The sequence below is a fragment of the Helicoverpa armigera genome, chromosome 26 (genome assembly GCF_030705265.1).
Source record: "Helicoverpa armigera isolate CAAS_96S chromosome 26, ASM3070526v1, whole genome shotgun sequence".
NCBI classification, from domain to species: domain Eukaryota; kingdom Metazoa; phylum Arthropoda; class Insecta; order Lepidoptera; family Noctuidae; genus Helicoverpa; species Helicoverpa armigera.
The window spans coordinates 3,906,864-3,928,117 of record NC_087145.1 but is presented as its reverse complement, the minus strand read 5'-3'; the positions used below and the strand labels follow the sequence as shown (position 1 = coordinate 3,928,117).

Genomic DNA, 21,254 nt, shown 5'->3' with positions numbered 1-21,254 from the left:
CCTTCCTTATGGCATCTCCCTTATCTTCCCTTCCACTATGGTCGTCACTCAAATTGGGCCATTTTATAGCCAGAGGTTATGGTAAGACCCATTTGGGAGTGGTTCAGAGTAATTTCATTGATTTCAGGAGAGGACGATGAGATCTTTATCACCTTTGCGCCTCAGAGACCAGGGGATGTATAAAGGTTGACCAAAGTGAGCAATTTTGGGGAAATGGTACTTTAATGATTTTTTAGGAGAAGTTGCTAGCATATTGTGTTTAAGTTAAAACCAATGAAATGTAGGGTCAATTAAGTTTGTAATCTACATTAACAGGTTTAAGCAGTTTGTTTGTTCAGAGGAATGCTTAATCACTTTAACTACTGATCCGATTAGAAAAAATGGTTTAGTGTCTGGTAGCCCCATCAATGTAGAGTGCCCTAAGTCCTAATAATTTTATCCGGGTACGCGAAATAGTTCCCTACTTTTCGAGACAGCCCTGTTAACTTTGAACATACATTGTTGGTATATTGTTAAGCGAGTTACGAGCATCGTTTTTGCTCGGATTTGGTTAGTTTTGAACTAGCAATTTGTTTATTTGTGCATACATTGTTTGGTGAACCAATCAGTTTCAATTCGGCGTAATTGAGTGGGTGATCCGACTGGTTTACGAATTTTAACTGTAGTTGGGTATTTTGTGAAGTGTCAATTTGTTTTAGTTTTGATTATAACATTAATCGACTTCAAATAGGTAGCATTTCGAATGTAGCTATTTTGTTCCATATTTTTAATTTTACACCTGACAGCAAAAGTTGTCTGCAATGTAATCTCAATCGACTCTTAAAAGATTGTTTCGTACTTCGGGACCTTTAAACTCAGTTATTTTGATAGTCGGAGCAGCATACATTCTTTGGTGAACATTGACTTCTCATAAAAGCATTCTTTGTATGTTTCATTATTCCTATGAGTCACAAACAGGACACAAAACGACATATTGACTTTAATGATAAAAAAATAAGTCTGAATAGCAACAGATCAAGTTAAAACAAACTTAGTCCTTCTTCCTTCCCATTTAAATGTTAATTTTATAGCACTTATTTATTATGCCCTTCAATAACAGGACTTTTAGTCATCAATAAAGTGAATCATTGGAATTTTGCCCCACACTGTATTCGTTGATTGATTCCCTAAAAACTGCATAGAAAGACCTTCTGTGGTCTTTGCAATATAAAACCACGATATATTTTCTGTTTAACCATTCCATTTTCAACTTTAAACACAGGTGTTAGGGTTTAATTTAATAATTGGATTTATCGTTGTACACTTACCACATATGGACAAAAAAAAGGGTCCGATCGCAGGTAGAAATGAATACAAAAGATAGCGAGCGTCGTGCCTTCTTTCCAAACATGCTTTTTAACTTCAAACCCATCAAAAATATACTGTATTTCGTTCAGATAAAGTTGAATTTCCAGTGTGTTTTTGTCTGTTTGTAGTGCGTTTGTGTAATTGCTCCGAAGTCCGATTTTCCTTTGAAATCGTTTATTGGCGGTCAAATTTTTATGAACCGATGAACGTTCGGGAGGATTTTAGGTTAGTTTCGTTCTGTGTAGCTGGGACGCGATGCGTTCTCTTAACGTTTTTAGTTTAATTAATAGTTTTTAATATATTTAACTGTTTATAAGCGTAGCTAATAAGTGTTTTTGTTGTGTTTTCTATTGTTTTAGTGGTAGTGTTGTGATATTTGTGATTGATTTGTGTGCTGTGTTATTTTGGATTGCATTGTTTGGATATCTGTTCACGTGTTAAGGTTGGTTAATAATGTTTGGTTTTAGCTGGTATAATCGTATTGCTATAGATTGTGTGGTGTTTCAATAACTTGATGGCTTATTGCGTTACTGATTTCTGTGCTATTTTGTTTTAAATGTTTGTCTTTATCTAAATTCTGGATTGATCATGTAGGCGCCAATATTTGATATTGTACACTTTGTACAGGTTAAGTAATAAGAAGCGTATGCTCTCTAATTGAATACATTCATAGTTGATACAACAATGTCTTTATGAAAGTATACTTATCCATTACTTCAAACCTTAGACGCATGTAGAGTTTTGTAATTTGGAGCATTCAATTTTGACACACGACTTATAAAACCTTTTTTCAATACAGATAAATACATATAATATATATATATACGACTATATAAGACCCACATTCTTCACTGTAATACTTAACTTATGCGAGAATAAAACCCAAAACAGATGGAGGCGTACCTTACCTTGACGACCACAAATTCCCCATTCCTCATTATAACCATTCTTGTTTTAGCTAAAACTTCGAGAGCTCATTAATAAGTACCGTAAGATTTATCCTACTTTTGTATAACAAACAATGTTACTAAATGTGTTAATTATGGCAGCTCTTCATTAACTAACGTTCGTTAATGAAATTGTGATGAAACACCTGTATTTGGCAGGTTTTCTTGTGAAACTAGATATGATCCGGTTTTGATTTATCCATTGAGTCTTATAAAAGTGGTCAAAGCATCTAGACTCCTCACCTATTGAATGAAAAAGGTCCTATTGGATGCACCAAATCTTGGATTAAAGCTAGAAAGAATGTTACTTGTGAGATGACGGCAGACAGAAGAGTATGGAAGGAGAACCCTTGCTGATATAGGTAATATGGGGATAATTGCAAGAAGATGATGATGATAGCCACTCTTATAAATTGTTGTATCTGTGAACGAAAGATTTTTAAATAACATAGTTAATTTACAAGAATCTCGCCAAGTTTTGATTCAGCTACAAAAATCATCATACATATAAGATCTTTGCAAAACCATAGTATCTGTTTTATTGTGAAGTAACGAAAACACAAAAAAAACTTAATGGGCATCATTCACCGAAACATGTCGTATTCATATATTCTGGAACAATCTTTTACCCAACTTTCAAGAGTTCAAAGAAAAAGAAAAAAGAGATAACTCCGGTAAAAGATAGCTTTATAAAGAAAAAGCTAACAAAGCCGCAACAGCGCCAACGTGTGAGAACTTGGCTTCTGAAGTTCTGACTTCGAAAGTCTGAAAGTCTGAAGTCGGTGCATCCATACGTTGAAGTTTATACATTTATAATGCTGTTTCTTTGGACCTAGTTGTAAATCGGAAAGTTTTTCGAAACTTCTGCTGTTACTTAAACACGATTTTTATGTATTAAGTACTTACATAGTTTTAGCAGTGATCCACATCCTAAAGTTAGTGATTATTTATAGGTACTAATACTAGCTGTTCCCCGCGGTTCCTTCCGCATCCCAATGCAACAATACTTATATACATATTACACTAAAATCAAAACTAGCTTATGTATTTCCTGAGACTCTAGTAGTACTACTATCTGTTTACCTTTTATATATGTAGATATAAATAGAATAGAAATATCGGTTCTGTTGTTTTGGCGTGAAAGACGGACAGACAGGCATACAGAGTTACAATTGTGTATGTAATATCAGTAAGGGTTTAGCTTAGTGATTAGTAAAGCTTAAATCAGAAAGTATAAATTAAGTAACACTACAAAACTATACAGAACCGACAATAATAATTGTAGTACTTTCTGATTTCCGTCCTTCCTTACACTTGAACGAACTCTAGACATTATTGAAAACGTTCAAACTCCGACATTCAGAAACTTGCATACGGTTTAAAATCATTATACCGATATAAACTTTCATTTGAATGGAACTTTTACTACTTAGATCGTATGAAGTTGGCATTAATTTGTATATGAGGGAAACTGCTAGTTTATTACTGTCATAAGCAGTTACTTAGGAAACTATTTGCTGGGGAGAAACTTAATATGTATGCTCGTATATACAAGTACACTTAATCTCGTCATTTATTTATTTATTTTAATACTTATTTATAATATTTTATATTTTAATACACATACAGTACAATGGCGGACTTAACACCTTAGGCGTTCTCTACCAGTCTACCTTTGGGTGGCGAAGAGAAACCGTTAGTAGGTGCAAACAAATTTGAAAAATAGTATGAAACATATACCTGTATATTATTACAATACACAAAAAAAAATATCATAAAATATATCATCACCTCAGTATCATCATCCAGCTAAAAAATATCCCCCACTGCGCTCACCAACATGCATGCCCAGCGCTTTGAGTATGGGCAAACTTCCCCAGCTTGGGGGAGCCAGCAGTCCAGCAGTGGATGTCTTTCAGCTGTGACGATGTACACTTAGTTAATTTTTAAGGTCAAATTCGGGTCAGACATTAATGAAGTCGTTAAAGTATAGTACAAGCTAGACAGTTATTTTTGTATTTATAGAATCAGTAAAAACCACCTCTTTCATAGCTTTATTCAAAAAATATTTGTAAAAGATCACTTTTACTGATAAAGTGTCATAAAAAACATGTTTGTCGTTTCGTCTAAATATAAAGAAACCACCCTTTTGGTATCGTTCGTTATAAATACAAGCATTTTTCATTTGGTCTAAATATAAAGAAACCCTTTTTTGTCGTTCTCAAAATAATGAAATATCTACGTAAAAAATATTCCATATCGAGATGCTAATATAATTTCAGGGTTAAATATTTTAATGAACAATTTAGACCAGTTCTGCGCAGTAATTAACCTATATATAAGCTAATGGCAGTTTCAGTCTCGTTTATAATATTAGCATAGCTAAAATAGGCTAAAATCTAAATAATAAAGACCTTTTGAGCCGAATTAAATAAATAATAGGGTCTGAATCCAACACCAATTAACGAAATAAAGACGAAAATTATTTCAAACAATATAAGGCTAATGTTTGGCTTGCTGAGTATTTTCGTTATTAATTGGAATACTAATTAATTTAATTAGGCGATTCCTATTTATGATATTATGATTAGGTATTTGATGGAAATTATTTTGAAATGTCATGTTGTTTTACCGAATGCCAAGAAGAGTAAGGTTTTTTAACATGCTTTTATTAGGTCGACCTGTAGGTTTGCTATGTAATGCAATCTAAGGTTACTAATTCAACCGTCTTTCAAAGATCGCAGCGTCATGAAAATTGGCAAATGTATGTAGTTCTGATGACAATCCAATAATATGGTCCTATCGAATTGATCTGGAACTTCATGATTAAACATCGTATCATAGCTATGTTTTTCTTAAACATGAGTGAATGAAGGATAAATCCACAGCTTTGCCAGAACTCATAATACAAATACGTAGTCGTAAACTGAATTCATGCTTAGAGCTAATTAGATCAAGTTCTATTTTCTTTGATGAATTGCAATTAATTTATAAATCCTATAGAATGAGAGTCTGGTAATGGAACTAAGATTCTCTTTTATGCCGTACTCAGAAATGCAACATACAAGTTTCAAAGACCATTTATCCAGTTCCTAGTACCTATTTTGAGACCTCTGCATGAAAACTATGCTATCATTATTTTCATTGTCGTGATGTGTCGAAGAATTTGCAGAAATTCCACCTGGAATGTTTGAGCTGAAATTCCGTGTTTTTAACTTTGCAGTTTCAGCTATGTTTTATTCGATGCAGATTAACTGTCCTGGTTTACCATAGATAAATTCTCACCCTTCTGTGAAAAAAAAAACAACGGCTTAAAGACAGCAAAATTGAACAAATGTAATTTATACGAGTACATGATTTTGCTGATTTATTTTAATATATATCGAAAACTAAAATTGCTTTTTCTTTGTTACAGATGCCACGAAAAATGTAGCTGGATCCGGTCTCCCACCGATGGCATCAAACCGCTTTGAAATGGGCAAGCAAGACTCCAGCTGGCGAAGAGTTCAGGGGTTCAGGATCAGTGTGGTGAAGTGCTTGGTGATAGTGACCGTGTTTGGGCAGTGTGCTGGAGGCAAGCCTATTAGTGAGACGCTGCAGAGAGCCCTGTCTGCGGTCAGGGGTCCTAGTCCTGGTGCGAAGAAACTGCTTAATATTCCTGAGGATGGAGGTGAGTGTTTATCTTAGATAGTAAGAGCGTTAATACTGGTATAGACTCTACATAAAGTAAATGTAATAAGAGAGTGATAGCGGTAATAGTTGCCACTGCGGTGGTGTTCTATGTAGCGGTGGCCGAACTATATAAATCCAGTAAAGTATTATGCCAGATACTTTCAACTAGACCTTAGATTAGTGGCAGTAGATAGGTGAAGAGTCAAAGTCTCGGTTCTCGTAATCTGTCAATAGACGACTGGTACCGGGTTCGTCCTGGATATATAAAGTGTATTTATGTACACTTTTTACATATTCCTTAACGACTGATAGACTTTCTCTAAAAGTTCGTTCCTTTCCACCGAACCGTGGATGGACTGTAAGAAGGACAATTTTACCTCACTGATCATTGAACCCGACAAAATATCAGCATAAATGTAATAAGCTTCAGTCCAAAACTTCAAAAGTGTCCTCCAAAAAGGTTTCAGTCATGATTATTAATCCAATTGTCATTCAAGATCCAAACAGGCGAAGAAAATCAAGTATAATTACTCAAAAACTTTTGACTTGTGTCTTTAACAAAGAGTTTTGGATCCCTTGTGTTGTAAGCTCGTTGGGCTACGTCCATGCCATCTTTTGCAAAATTAGGGCTGCCAGAAATAATCCTTTTTAAATAAATTTCTTTAAGGGAATTCATCAAATGACCCCTCCCGCTGTGGCACAAAAGCATAATATGAGCGTGAGAGAGTGTCAGACTCTTACTGACTAAAACCCATCATGTTCCGTCTTATGTACCAGGGCAGCGGTAACTCTTCCGATCAATCTCGCAGCCCCGGCAAGCCTTGGCCCTGATGGGTTCGAGGAATTAGCTCTGCTACTAGAAGTAAATTGTAGTAGTACTTGACAAGAGCGATTGTCATAGTTTTAGCAATCAATAAATGAGGTGTTTTTTGAAGGTCTTGTCTGGTCTCTAAAATAGTAAATATCCGTTCTTGGTGGTCACTAGTTGTCATAACTTAGACTGGAAGTTTGTTTAACATTAAGAAAATGATGGGTTATGTAACTGTAGCTTTATATTTCTTCATCCAAAACTAGGTCACGACAACCCTCCTACAATCTTTGAAGTTTTAAAGTTTGAAGACCCTTATTAATTAACGGACTCCTGCAATTACAGTTTTCAGGTAGTCTTTTGAAGGCGTTAAAAAGGACGAAAAACTTGTGATCACTGGTGTCGAATTTTTCGCTTTGTTTTTTCATGTATTTTTTAAAGAACAAACATAAAGTTTGCTGTACCGTTGATAATGAGTGAGTTGACCTTTTCCTTACGAAAATTAAATAATTAACAAAAAAAATGTTGCAATAATAATAGATATCACGTTCATAATTTTTGCCACGCAGACCAGCTTAACTTTTACAACAGTAAGAAGAAATTAACAGCAATTCCAAAAGCTTAAAATCAAGTGCTTAAAAATTTTTCATGTCCCCTTAATCGGCGAACTCCAAACGCCAAAATTAACAGCAGAGCCATAATTTTGACTTCCCAACTGCTAAACTTTGGAGCATCAATCGTTTTTATCTTAAACATTAACTAATGTACCATAGTTAATCTTTAGGACAAGGAAAGGAAAAAAATCCTTGAGTAATTCCCAGCAATCAATCTGTGGACGATAAAAAGGCTTTTGCGCAAACTCCGAAAGTCGGTTTCGACACGTACCCTAATTAGTCCTTGGAAATTGAGGTCCAGACAACATTTTGGCAGATGTTTTCTGTCTCCTCTAGGCTTTGTTGGACGTAGGTCATTTGTAGCCAAAATTCAAGCTAAATACTCTTTGCAGTGTTCTAGAGAAAGAACAAATATGAAATGCATTGATTGCTAAGGAAGACATGTTGTATGGATATGAATATGATCATTCAAAATACTGACTGTGTCTCATTGAAAAGATTTATTTATTTATTTATTTATTTCTCAACCTTACCACTAACATTACAGACAGGTACATCCAATGCGTTAGGGAGGCACTTATTTAAAATACTAACTACTTACAAAAATAAAATAAAAAACAAACAACAAAACACAAGATATTTACACAAAATAAATTTAAAGTGAAATAGAATATAACAATACAATAAAATAAAACAATAATAACAAAAGTATGTCCTATAATGCTAATCTAGTTTATAACATAATATAAACAAAATCATCCTTGCGAGTTCACTGAACTGACACGAGAAAATGTCTATATTGTTCTGGATTTCGTTTATAGTACGGATCGCTCGCGTAAGATAAGGTCACAGGGGAGATAAATGGCTGTTCTAATTAAAATAACCACTTTCTAAAAAGAGTATCCTCTATTACTTCCTTAAATCGGTTTAAAATGCAAAACTGTAACCTATATATTCTAAAATCCTCTCTTTGTATCATTAAGTATTTAGGCCAACGCATCTAAATGCACCAGGATTACATAACGATGTAGTTAGTTGATAATATATGGACTGGGATGCACGTTATGATGTTACCAAATTTACATATCTTTAGCAAGTTGTCTTACATAAACTGCTTGTGAGATATCAGTTAAGGGGAAGCTGGTTCGTACTATGTACTGTATTGTTCTGGTATTTACAATAACTGTGAGAATTTAGCAGTGACTGAATGGACTATATTGTGTTACTCTTTTGTCATTTAGTATTATTTTCACAACAATGCTGTAAGCGTATTTGGAGATACTAAAGATCTGAAAAATAGTGACTTCAAAAATGAGCCTGTAAAAATGACTTTTGCAACAACTTATAGTTTAGACCTGCATTCCATTACTCGTGCATCTGAGATAACCCAATAGTCGAAGTCAAAGGTTTTTATTACATACATATAGATTTATTACAGGTTCTTACGAAATTTCTTTAGCTGGGACGGTTAAAAGGACTGAGTCTTATAGAGAAGAACTGGCAAGAAACTTCATAAACACTGTACTAGTCCAATGGGCCAATACATACCTATCTACAATACAAAAGATTCACACGCTTTCAAAACAGAGTTAACAGTAAAATAGATAGGACAGGCTAAAAGAGGTTCTTAAACAATGCGTGGCTCAGCGGTGTGCGGCCCAGCGGAATAATTTGCAAGTTATTTAAATGTGCGGGCCGCTAACTATGTCCGGACTTTGGCGGTGCACCGATTTTCTAAGTGACATACGGTTGTGAAGGATAGAGGGTTTGGGAATTTGTTGGACAAAATGGCGTCAACTTTCCCAATGAGTTAAGTTAGTATATGAGATATTGTTATAACAATAGCTGACCAGTTGCGACTGCATTTTTTGATCACTGTTGCGTTTACATTGAATATTTCAGTTTTTTTAACGTTAATTGAGAGTTTATACCGAATTTCACAGATTTCAGTTAACAATTTTCTTAGTATGCGGCTCTCTCACGGTTCATTTTTAATCGTTTTGATTGATGGCTTCTATTAATTATTTAATTAAATAAACTTAAAGTTGACACTCCTTTTGTCACACGGTCGAGTAAAAACTTTGAGATTATTCAGAAGAACAGCTGATTATGGCCTTATTTGTGGTTCTATTGGGAATACTGCTGAAAACATAATAAATAGCTACAAGCACACTTTTTTACCTCTTTCATCACATAAATCAGTATTTATACTCGAAAAAATATACGGCCTCTTTGAAATGGCCACTACTTCATCCATCACTGTCAGCTAAGGCCGCAGAGGGCCTGAAACCAAAGTCACGTAGAACCTCAAAGGCTAATTCTTTAGATGAAGTTTCCCTTTGATACAGTTCTGGTATGTAGGCTTTTGCAACACCTCTGCAAGGATAACGGGAGCGAATAGAGTGATTGTCTCTTGCGGTGCACTTACATACCACTTTGGCACTTCCCTTTGTCAAGTGGTTCTATGTAAGCCTTGACTCAGAAGTTACCTAGAATCTGTGTAATCTAGCGTGAAGTGGTTTGAAAGACCTTAAAGCCGTCTGTAGGTATCTTTCCCATTAAAATGTGGTCACTAGTTAATTTAGATTTCTTGTGTGCTCTATTTATTCTACCAAGTCGGTTTTTCTATATACCACTAATTTATTTATTAATCCTTTATAATATTTTCGGTAAATACTTTTTTGATTTATGCTCATCAATCTCAACGGCAGTATGTCACACAACGTACACTATCAAACACCTGGTTCATAGATCGTTCCTTTAAGCTTAGCATTATACATTGCTCGTCTTCTTCCCCTTCCAACGAAACGAGGTGAAGAAAGCCGGTAATGTATGCCTTGTAAATGCGTACCAAGTGAAATTTACATGTAAAATGGTAGCTCCATTGCCCCGTCGTATCGTTCGCGCTCAAAGTTATGCAGATTTGTAGGAAATCCCATGGAAATGAAATCGTCTAAGTTACTTGGAAATGTTAGAAATATTTCCCCTGCTTAGATTGTTAGAATGCGTCTGCGTAGTTCGAGTCTAGACTGAAATTTATGGTGAATCTTGCTGGCTATTGTTGAGGGTATTTAAATCATCAGGCTCGTTTGTGGGTTGGCTTGGTCTAACAATATACGGCTGACTGGTGTATTTCATGGAGTATAGAATATTACTAACTACAGAAACTATATTGCTACAGAATATTGACCATGTTAACATAGGTATGTGTATGTATATGTACATCGTCGGGTGTTAGTATTTAAACAGTATACCTACAGACATACGTTTACATTTCTTGATAGATCTCATTTTCTTCTTCCCAAATGGCTTGTACCACTCGGGTCAATAACATAATTAGGTACATTTACATTACAGTTTTGGTACATCATATGCCCAAAAGATTAATATTTAAAAGTGAAAAATAAAATGAAATAAACACAGATAGATATATATTTACTTTAACACATCTAAATCTAAACCCACATTTGGACAAAAAACGACAAAAATCCGAACCAAAACAAAATCCACTAGCCTGATAAAAACACGTCCATATTTACAAATCTGCAGTTAACTTTAACTAAGTGATAGCGAATTGATTGCGGTGAACATTTGGCACGGTTCGCGTCTGCAATGCAGTCTGACTGATGTGGCCGAATGTCAGACCAATCAACGTCAGGTTAGTTGGGTAATGTTCGGTAGCTGTGAGCTCTCCGAGTATGTTTGTTTGAAGATTTAGTGGTAGACGTAGTGAAGAAAATCAATTGTTTGTTAATTGAAGAAAAGTATACATGTACTAATCACCAAAAATAAGTAGTTACCTATTCTTGGTGATTAGTACAGTAATCATGATTGTCTGCCTAGTTATTATAATTTGAAGCCGGTACAAACTGCAGTTAGTACCGGGGTTTTAGATGGCTAAGGGTCATTCTGACCTCCTCTGACCAGATTGGTTGTGAGATTTTTTGGATTCTGAGTACTCGCAACGACTGACAAATATGACAGCTGTGGTACCCACAGTACCTATGTGCCTTCCAAAACAAAGAAAAACTTGTTGAATACAAATTTTAATTTTGGTTTTAACAAACAAGAAGATAGAGTTATATGATGTCGCATATTCTTAGAAAAATTATAGGCAAAAAAGTTAAGTTAGATTTTGTACTTGATTTGGTGGTAAATCAAGTACAAAATCTAACTTAACTTTTCTTAAGAAATTCCCACGATGCATAGAAAGAAAACACTTAAACACTTATTACATTCATTGGCCGGTTCGTTACGGTCGCAGGTTCGGTTCCCGTTGCTTGCCTTAATAACTGTTTTGTTTAAAGATTAGTCATAGAGTGGGGTCTTTAAGTTTTTATTTATAGGATAAATAGGAACGAGAAATAAGCAGTTTGAACGTGGATTAAGTATATGTTGCTTACTTTGTTGCTTAATGGCTTTGGTCGAGTCAAAAGTCTCCCAAGTGTAGGGTTAGAATCAATAACACCAAAGTACTCGTTCAAAGTAATATATATTTTCTTGAATTATATTAACCATGGGTTAGGAAACATCTCAATTGCAAAATCCTTGCTATGAACGAAAATACCAATTCCTGAATTTGACGTTTCTCTTAATACAATTTACAACCAAGCCTGATTTATTGACAGTCAATTGACAGAAACAATAATATCGCGATCCAAATTGACAGATGTCAAAATTTTATTTACACCGCTTCTATTAAGTACCGATCTGTATACAGTCCAGACCTTGTCCTCTTTTAAATCGCATGTTATTCTCAAATCTCTCCACAAGAAGTCACTCAGAGTAAATATTTACGGCAACTAGAAGCAGATGAATGATAATAAACATTGTCTTTGTGAACGAAGCGAAGGGTGTAAACAGACGTGCGATTTGAACGCTCGTCTGTCGTTGATGTGCTTACAACATTGAGAATGAAATGACGAGCGGATATGTCATAATGTAAAATCTCTTAATAACGAGGAAGGTTACGCCTTTTTTGAAATTCGCCCATTTTTTAAAATCTAATTACCATTCAATCAAAGCTTATCTTTGACAGATACATCAAGGAACCCTAACGCCTCGTTAATTTAATAGTTACTGATCGTTTTGATCAGGGCCACCGTACGTCATTTTACCTACAAGGAGGCGCTAGACGTAAAATAATATTTTACAGACGTCTCAAGGAAATGTAACTTGTTTACTTGCCATATGGCATCTCTTAACTTTTGGTATTACAAAAAGGCGAGTTCCTAAGGCCGTAGTCAGTAAGGTTCCTCGTCTTCCGACGACCAACATATTATCGACGCAACTTTCATTGAACAGTTTCCACTATGACATCTCCACACTTTCCTTCCTCTGTGGTGTAAACAGACTTGCGATTTAAACGCGCGTCTGTCACGCTGATGTGTTTACGGCCCTAAGTTGTTTGGGAAGTGATGAAATGCTTTCTGAGGGTATTTTGAGCTGTTTAGTAATTGCTGTGTGGTTAGTCAAGATTTTTTGTTGTTGCTCTGGTTTTAATTTCTTCTTTAAAGTCACATGTGAGTATTCTTATAATTGTTGATGTGTTAGAGCTGTGTGGTTTGTACTTTGAATATGAGCTTTTCAGTAACAGTCCGGAGTTTAGATTTGTATGTCTGTTGGAACTGCGTTAGTGAGTAACTTATGTCGCATGGCTAACTCAAAATATATTGGAAATTACATCCGATAAACAAATCCATTTTAAGATGTGACTTAACGCCAGTTGCACAAAGCTCCATTGTTGTTGACAAAGAAAGAGTCAGCAATGGATTAAAGAAGCTTTAACTTTAATTTAGCTTTGTGCAACTGACGCTATGTCATGTAAACTTTAATGTAACTCTTGTAAATATATAAAAAAAGTGTTTCACTTATTTCTCACCTAGAACTTAAATTATGTTTTCATTACTTCTCCAAGAAACATACAATTTCACAGCTACAATATCGCATACTATAAAACAGTCCATCTGTCGGTTTATTTGTTATCGTGAACTAGTGCCGTGGCCCGGTTTCGTTCTAACAATAACTGCTACCCATGATCGTTGCGCAAGAGTCGGGGACTCGCATCATTGAATGATACGTAAATAAACACCATAGATCCGATGGGATTTTGTGGCATTTAAATTGGATCAAAAATGGTGGTTTGAAATTGTATTCTTGCATATTTATCAGATTGTGAAGCTTAAAGAAGCGTTATGTGTAGGTATAAGTAATTTATACTTTAGCAGTACGAGTGTTTATTTATTATTTTATCGTAAAAGTAAAAAATAACACCCAAAACTATACGAAATATTCCCAGTAACAAAATTAAGTCTTCATTGAAATGAACAAACAATATTATAATATTTGCTAATATAATAAATGTGAAAGTAACTCTGTCCGTCTCGATTTCACGCCAAAAACATATACATAGGCTACTATTTTCCGGGTGCGGAAAGTAGCTCTCTAGAGACGCGGGAGAAACCACGTAAACCAGCTAGTAAATGAGTTCCGAGTAATTAAGTTCAAACAATTAACATACCCTTTCAACATAACTAAATAACCCAAAAACCTCTTAAACTACACATCAAAGTCAAAAAAGGATATGACGGTTCATAACAACGGAAAATTAACTAAAATAACACGTTTGAACTCACTGAAGTCAAATTCATATATCAAAGCTAAGTTGGTCTGGTAGAAATTCTCCAAAACTGTTTTTGAGCTCGGTTCATGCCAAAATACAAACGTTCTCGCCCCCTCGACTGGAAACAAACAAGTTTTCAAAGCCGAGCTCCTGTTCTTTTGAGGTGAGGATATGGGAAAGCGCGAATAGCGGGTAATAAGTTCTTTTGGACAAACATCTTTTTACCTACATAAAACCAGAAATTGCAAACAAAAAAAAAAACATCAAACTCAAAATCAAAAATAATTTATTCAAACTTGGCTGCAGCACTTTTTTTTCAACAGCACTTTTCGAATGTCAAATTACAAAAGACAGCCCCCAAAACGTCCACCCTTCACCAATTCCTATGTGCTTTTATGTAGAAAGAAGTAGCGCAACAATCTCACCAGCAACACATCTGATTTCAAAGCATGCCAAGAATCTATTTATCCCATGGAAGCTTTTCCGTTTTCTCGTGATAAAAAGTAGTTTCTTGATAAATAGGTTACCTAACACTGAAATATTTTTAAAACCAATCCAGAAGTACCTGTGATAAACACTATCAAAAAAACAAACTCTTATAAAATTATAACTTAACTCCCCATTCTCTTCTCCTCGCTTTTTTCATACCCGCTATTCTACCATTCCTACACACGCCCCCTACAATAAGTTGAGCTCGCCGTCATTTGTCTCATTTAAATACGAGTTTGCGACACCTAATGTGCCTCTACATCACTCCGGTTAAATTTTTCAGTAGTCCGTCAAAATCCGCCTTTGATGCGCCTGAAATATTGCCTCAAGTCAGACTTGCGGTAGGAGTTTGAACCTTAATATTGTTCGTAATATGATTCGAATTCGTTTGTTCGAATTGGCCAGGAAGATAATTATGGATTTCAGTTGCAATTGACTGTCATTTGAACAGGTTTGGCAGTCGTTACGTGTAGTCAGGAGAAAGAAACTCTGACAACCAGTTTAACATAGGGGTATTGGGTTGAGGAGGTCAGATAGGAAATAGCTTCATATAAACCACTGTTACTCAGCTACGTACGGTTAGACTGGAAGCCGCCTCCAACATCTAACTCTTTCAGAAACTGAATATTAGTTTTCCAATAAGTTATCTGATCTGTTGCCATTTTCTTCGCGAAGATTATACAAAATAATCCATTCTTTGCTTCCATTCAGACTTGCAAAACAATTTAATTTGTACTTATTCACAAAACGCTGACGCGAAAAAACCTTTGGAGTCTCTTTAAGGTATAGAGTTGCAAAAACTTTACAAAATAAAAAGTATTACGCATGGTATGTGCGATGTACATTGCTTTTTCGTTTCGGATACACTAAATTGCACACATACTGAACATTCTTTCATACATTTAGATTTTGCCTACTTACTTTGCTACAATGAGAATGGCCAAGAATGTTTCTAGCTCATAGCATTCAAATTCCTAACATAGGATTGTAAATTTTAAGCCGAAATCAAAAACAAAGGTTCTTCGTTTTGTTATTGCTGTTTTTGACAAAAATCTCTGTTGTTTGGTGCAAAATCATGGCTCTCTTTCATCAGTCGGGTAAAATATGGAGGTTAATTAATCCCGAAGTAGATTCCACTGTCAACCATCAGTCGATATCGACAGGGTGTCGACGAAACAACCTCAATAAAGTATCTATCGATAAATCTTTGTCGGTCGACCAATCGTCGATATATGAGTGCGTTCCTAGCAATTCTTTCTGCGATACAATATATGTGAGTGATGTATTACGTGTGGGAATGGAAATTGATTGCTATCGCTATTTTATTTGCCACTCTTGACTGTTCTTATGAACAATGTTATATGTCATATTGTTTTATGCGAAACTTGTCGTTTAGTAGTCACCCGCGTCCCGTGGGAACTTCTGTCTATACCGAGATAAAATATACTCTATAGGTATTCAGGAAGAGTGTACCTAATGCTTTCACACAGTGAATGAATTTTTTAAATCGTAGTTAATTTTTTAATCATTATTTTATTAGTAGTTTCGGAGCCTTTTCAGACAGACAATTATAACGTTTTCTGTTTATTATATTAGAATAGATATGTGGCAAGACATTTGATTATTCTTCGTCTTACTATCTCCGTAAAAGATTTAGCAATTCCCATTAAATGGAAGTTGAATGTCATTATGTTTGCTCGAACGGAGTCAGGATGGGTCTCTAGTATAATTTTATTTTCCCTTTTGTTTTCGGCCTCCGTAAGGTCTATTTACAACGTTAATTAGAGGAAATGTTTTTGGGTAACAATAAATTAGGAGGCTCCAAAACAGCCCCCGAATAATAAGGTTTTTTGGTTTTAATTACTTTTTTTATATAAAAATCGTTTAGGTTCTGTACATTCGAATTTAAGAATACACCCTATTCTCTTCAACTTTTTTCCTAAATTAGTAGTTTTTTGCTAAATTCCTATTCCTATCAAGATAGCAATAGAAGTAAGTACCCTGACACGTATTTGGACCCCCGGTTCTGTCCCATTTGACCTCTTACGTGACAAGGAAGCATGGTACGTATTAATTCTGCCTTTAAGTGCACGCTGGACTAAATTCCTGATTACCACGATGGACCTAAGTGGCTTGATATTAATTTAGCACCAGCTTTTATTAAGGATATTTTACTCTTTTGTGGAATTTCTTGGTTATTGAGGATTTTTGTGGTGATGTTGGCTTTTTAGTTTAGTTGCAGTAGTGCAAAACACCAAGTTTGCGCTGGAATTGAAATTGATGTGATAAATTGGAATAAAGTGCCTTCTAAGAGCTTTCATATGACAGAATTACTATCACATTCAGATGACGAGTTCATAGTATAACTCTGTTTGTTTGTCGAGTTCAATATATTATAGCTCCTTCTATTTGTCCGGCTTTCACGCCAAAGCTGGAATGAGAAAAAACATAGGATACCTTTTATCCAGGTTTAGGTGCAGTAGTTCCCTTGGGACGCGTGAGGAATTACTGGGAACAGCTAGTCTATCTATTTTAATATAATAAAGAGGATTTTTTTTGTTTGTGTCTTAAAGGCTCCGAAGCTACTCAACCGATTTGAAGAATTCTTTCACTGTTGCAAAGCTACACTCTTCCCGAGTAACACAGGCTAGGCAGTAGTTCCCACAGAATAGGTAAAGCCGCAGGAATACAACTATACAATATAACTTGGCAACATTTACCGTCCCTAATTGGACGATATGAATCTAAATTGCCAATTTCAGTCGCCAATACAAATAGGTTTTTTTTCTCACCACCATATCGGCCGATTATATTACAGTTTGTGAGTCGTAATGATTCCTATGAGAACAATGGAAAACCATAGGTGTTATGGGATTATAAACCCTTTCAATTCTTAGTTCATTTGCATTTGTTTTCGCTTTTTCACAGCTTTTGCGATTTAAGGAGTCTTTTTTGTAAATGGTTCTGTATGTTTTGTTGTTTAAATATTGAATTTTGTTTATTATGTTTCTGAAAATTTTAAGGATATAATTGATTATCTTTTAGAAGATACATGGCATTTTCTGATAGTTTTTTTTGTTATAGCTCAAAATGCTTTAAAATATAAGCATACTTTCTTGAATACAAAGTCATTGATACGACTTTATAATATCATATAGTGGGGAACTTATTGGATAAATTAGTCAACAATTTATAACAATATAAAGCTTGTTGAGAAGAGGCACTTAACAAAATATTATTCATCATAACAAGCAATACGTAGAAGGGGCTGCTTATAGCTTATTTTATTTGACTGAAAACTATAGGAGACGTAAAATCTAAACTTATTTTTTTATTCATTCGAAGTATTTTCTTCGAACATTTTTAGTTTTTTCTCTGTGTTTATACCAATTTCTACTTTTAAATTAACCTTTTTTACTCATCAACGCAATTCAAGTCTCTAAAGATCAAAGTTTTACGAGATAATTCAGAAACATAATACAAAATTCCTATCAACATAAAATGAAGGCTTATAAATTGTAAAGTGGACCTCTAAAATCTAATTAAGCTCGAATTGCAAGTGTTTATTGCCGTACAATTATCGCGGGTCATAAATCCAGCTCGAAGGACCAATAAAATGGCGGAAGAAAAGAGCGCGAAACGCACGGACGCCATTACAAAAACGCGGGAATTGGCGCGAATTCAATTTGAAATAAGTATTATATAGTTGTTTAATAGGTGTGCGGTTTTATGGTGTTTTTTTTTTATTAGTAATTTACTGCATAATTATTAGTTTCATCGTAGTTTATGTTTTTAATCAGTGTTGTCTGTAATTGTTCCAAGTAATTTCTCATTGCTATTCCCAGTGTCTTAAAAGATCTAAAGTAACTTCTATAGTCCTCAACTCAGGTCCTCAATGATAGACGTCTTTTCTTGTACCTAATGATAGATAGATAGATAGATAGATAAAACATTTATTCAGACAAACAAAAAGACACCACAAAGATACACAATAAGAAAAATAAAACAAAACAAGAAGTGGGTAGAAAGAGAAACATAAAATATGAAATACAATCAGAGATTAACGGCGCGCTGCAGTGTCTTACGTTTGCACCGAATGGGAGTCCAACTCAGCATGTGTCAGGTAGAATACCTGACGCTGGTATTCTGCTGGATCCCTAAAAAATGACGCACGGACGTCGAGTAGACTATTGGTGTGTGTGCTGTGTGTATTTGAAGTAAGTGTTTTATGTTCTGTGTGTGTTGTGCTTGAATGTGAACTATGATTAATATTGAAGTGTAGAAATGTGTTACTAGGTAAACTACTAGTACTAGTTCTCTCAGACTACGAGTGAACCGGAATACGGCGACGAAACACCATCACGGCAGGTACCTGCTACTATATTATGGACGTGTTTGAGATCGTCATACCAAGTTCTTTTTGTGAGTTAATGAAGAACTTTCGAAGGTGTATTCTAAAAGTACCAAGAGTTTTACTGTAGTAGTGAGTACTGTAATTGTTGGAATTAATTTCTCATTGCTATTCCCAATGTCTTTAGTCCTTGTGTACTCCTCAATGATATCATTATATGTGCCTTTTCTTGTACGAAATGAGCAGTGTCATGTAACATTTGCGATACTAAAAATATTAGAGACAGTCGAAATAATGTTCATGTCGTTCACTCGAAAAGCTATATTTTGACAACCCAACCAAATAATAGTTCCTTATCTATGCAATTGACCACAGAGACAGTTGGTGCTTGAAACATAAACATTTGTCGATGATACCCGATCGATATCACGACATCTGTCAATTCTGTCGGCCATAATGGATTCTCACAAATGCGATCCGTACCACGCATCGATTAGAAGGACCCAAGTCACGATCTCGAGTGATTTATATCGAAACTTGTCGTGTGTGCTGGTCCTTATAACGTTTTCCATTTCGCATGTCTAGTGGACGATTTTAAGGTTCAGTGCACACGATACGTTGTATTGGATGCCATTCGGATATTTTTGAGATTCGATTTTTAGAATGTTTAGATTAGAGAGTAAAGGTTTGCAAAGGTTGTATGTTATTTTTGTCGTGGGACGTACATCTGAGGAAAGTAGAAAAAAAATGTTGACTGTATTTGTTTTTAACTTACGTAATATGAAGCAAAAGAGTACCTAAATAAAGAGTATCTAAATTCAATCAAGCTTTCCTTCTGCAAAAAACACCAAAGAAAAAAAAATGGCATCACTTTATTTACTACTGCAAGTAATAATCCCAAAAAAATATCTCACTTTTATCGCGAAAAATAAATCATTCGGTCCAAAAGTTTTTCGCACGAATCGAACTCGCACTTTCTGGAATCCTTATAGACACCTTCGAAAAACTCATTTCGAAGTTCGCGTCACTGAAACCCCACTCTTAAGTGTCGGAGTATATTTAATTACGTCACAAAGTTAGGGGAGGGGGGTATGTATGACATCATGTTTATGTTCTAGAAGATTGAAGCAAGGTATTGACTAATGTAGATTCTAGTGGTAACTCTGTTACGGAGGCTGTTTTGTAGGTTATGTTTTAGTTTATAAGACATTTTTTTTATTGTTTGTTTGCCTTAAAGGTTTCAAAACTACTGATGCGATTTTAAAACCTCTCTCAGTGTAGGAAAGCTACACTATTCCTGAGTAATATAAGCTGTATTTTGTCCCGGAACGCCGGTTTTTATGGGTTTTTGATAGAAGTCAGGAGAATGATGTTGGCGGTGTTATGAGTAACCTCATGAACCCTTAAGTCGTCGTCATAGCTTGTATATTGATAGAAGTCGTTGTTACAATTCCACATCAGAGAATGTCACTGAGGTTTAAACTCTGACTCCTAAAATGATTGAGAATTTTATTGAATACTTGCAGAATGAAAAGTACCCAAAAAGCCATAGAAATTGTAGAAATCAAAGCGAGTCAACACACCAAATGAAGTTGTGTGGACTTCGTGTCACTGCAAACTCGGTTAGCAAGTTACGTGACATACTGCTTTCGGGAACGGCGAGCTAATTCCTAGGTCTGCCCTGAGTTTCACACATGGAGAACAAAATGACTAGCGGAGGTGTCATAACGGAAGGGGCTGCGGGATTGTTCGAAAGAGTTACCGCGGCCCTGGTACATAAAAGGCCTACGACGGAACACGACGGTTTTTAGGCAGTAAGAGTCTGACACTTCCTCACCGCTGATAACCCACCGCGGGAGGGGTCATTTGATGATTTTTGACGTCGTTAAAAAAAAAGTATAATAACGGAAAATCTCCTAAGAATGTAGCGCGCCAAAATGCGGGCGAGCCAGGGACGAGTAACGCCCTTAAATGCCTTGGGAGCCGTCCATTTTTTGTGACACCAAAAAGCGTTGACAGATGTCTCAACGAACCTGCCTCGTAAATTCACTCGTAACTAATAGTTTTGGTCATGTCTTTCGGATTTGACCTAGAAGAAGGCCTGACCTACCTGCATGGGTTCTCTGCTCATCTTTCCTTACTCCGTGTTTTCATATAAGTGGAGTTTTGTCAACTTGTGTCCGGCCTTCTGACTTCATTAACGAGTTGGTGACACACTGCCTTTGTGGATCGAAAGCAAATTTATTAAGTTGGTTATAACGCTGTGTGTGATAGTTTCAGTTAATTGTCGCTTTGTTTGTGTGTGTATTTTGAATAAATATATAGGTATAAAAACAGCGGCAAACTTTATTGTCAAATTAATCTTGTATATAATTTGATTAAAAGGTAAAGGCAAACATCTTAA

At 35.4% G+C, this 21,254-nt stretch overlaps 1 protein-coding gene across 1 annotated transcript in view; it reads left to right on the top strand.

The window, feature by feature from the left end:
- The window catches only part of LOC110372403 (uncharacterized), a 562,146-nt gene that overhangs the window by 167,255 nt on the left and 373,637 nt on the right, over positions 1-21,254 (top strand). Inside the window, exon 2 of the mRNA XM_021329080.3 lies at positions 5,710-5,964. Within this exon, the coding sequence (XP_021184755.1) occupies positions 5,748-5,964 (217 nt within the window). The 5' untranslated portion in view covers positions 5,710-5,747. The remainder of the gene's footprint in view (positions 1-5,709; positions 5,965-21,254) is intronic.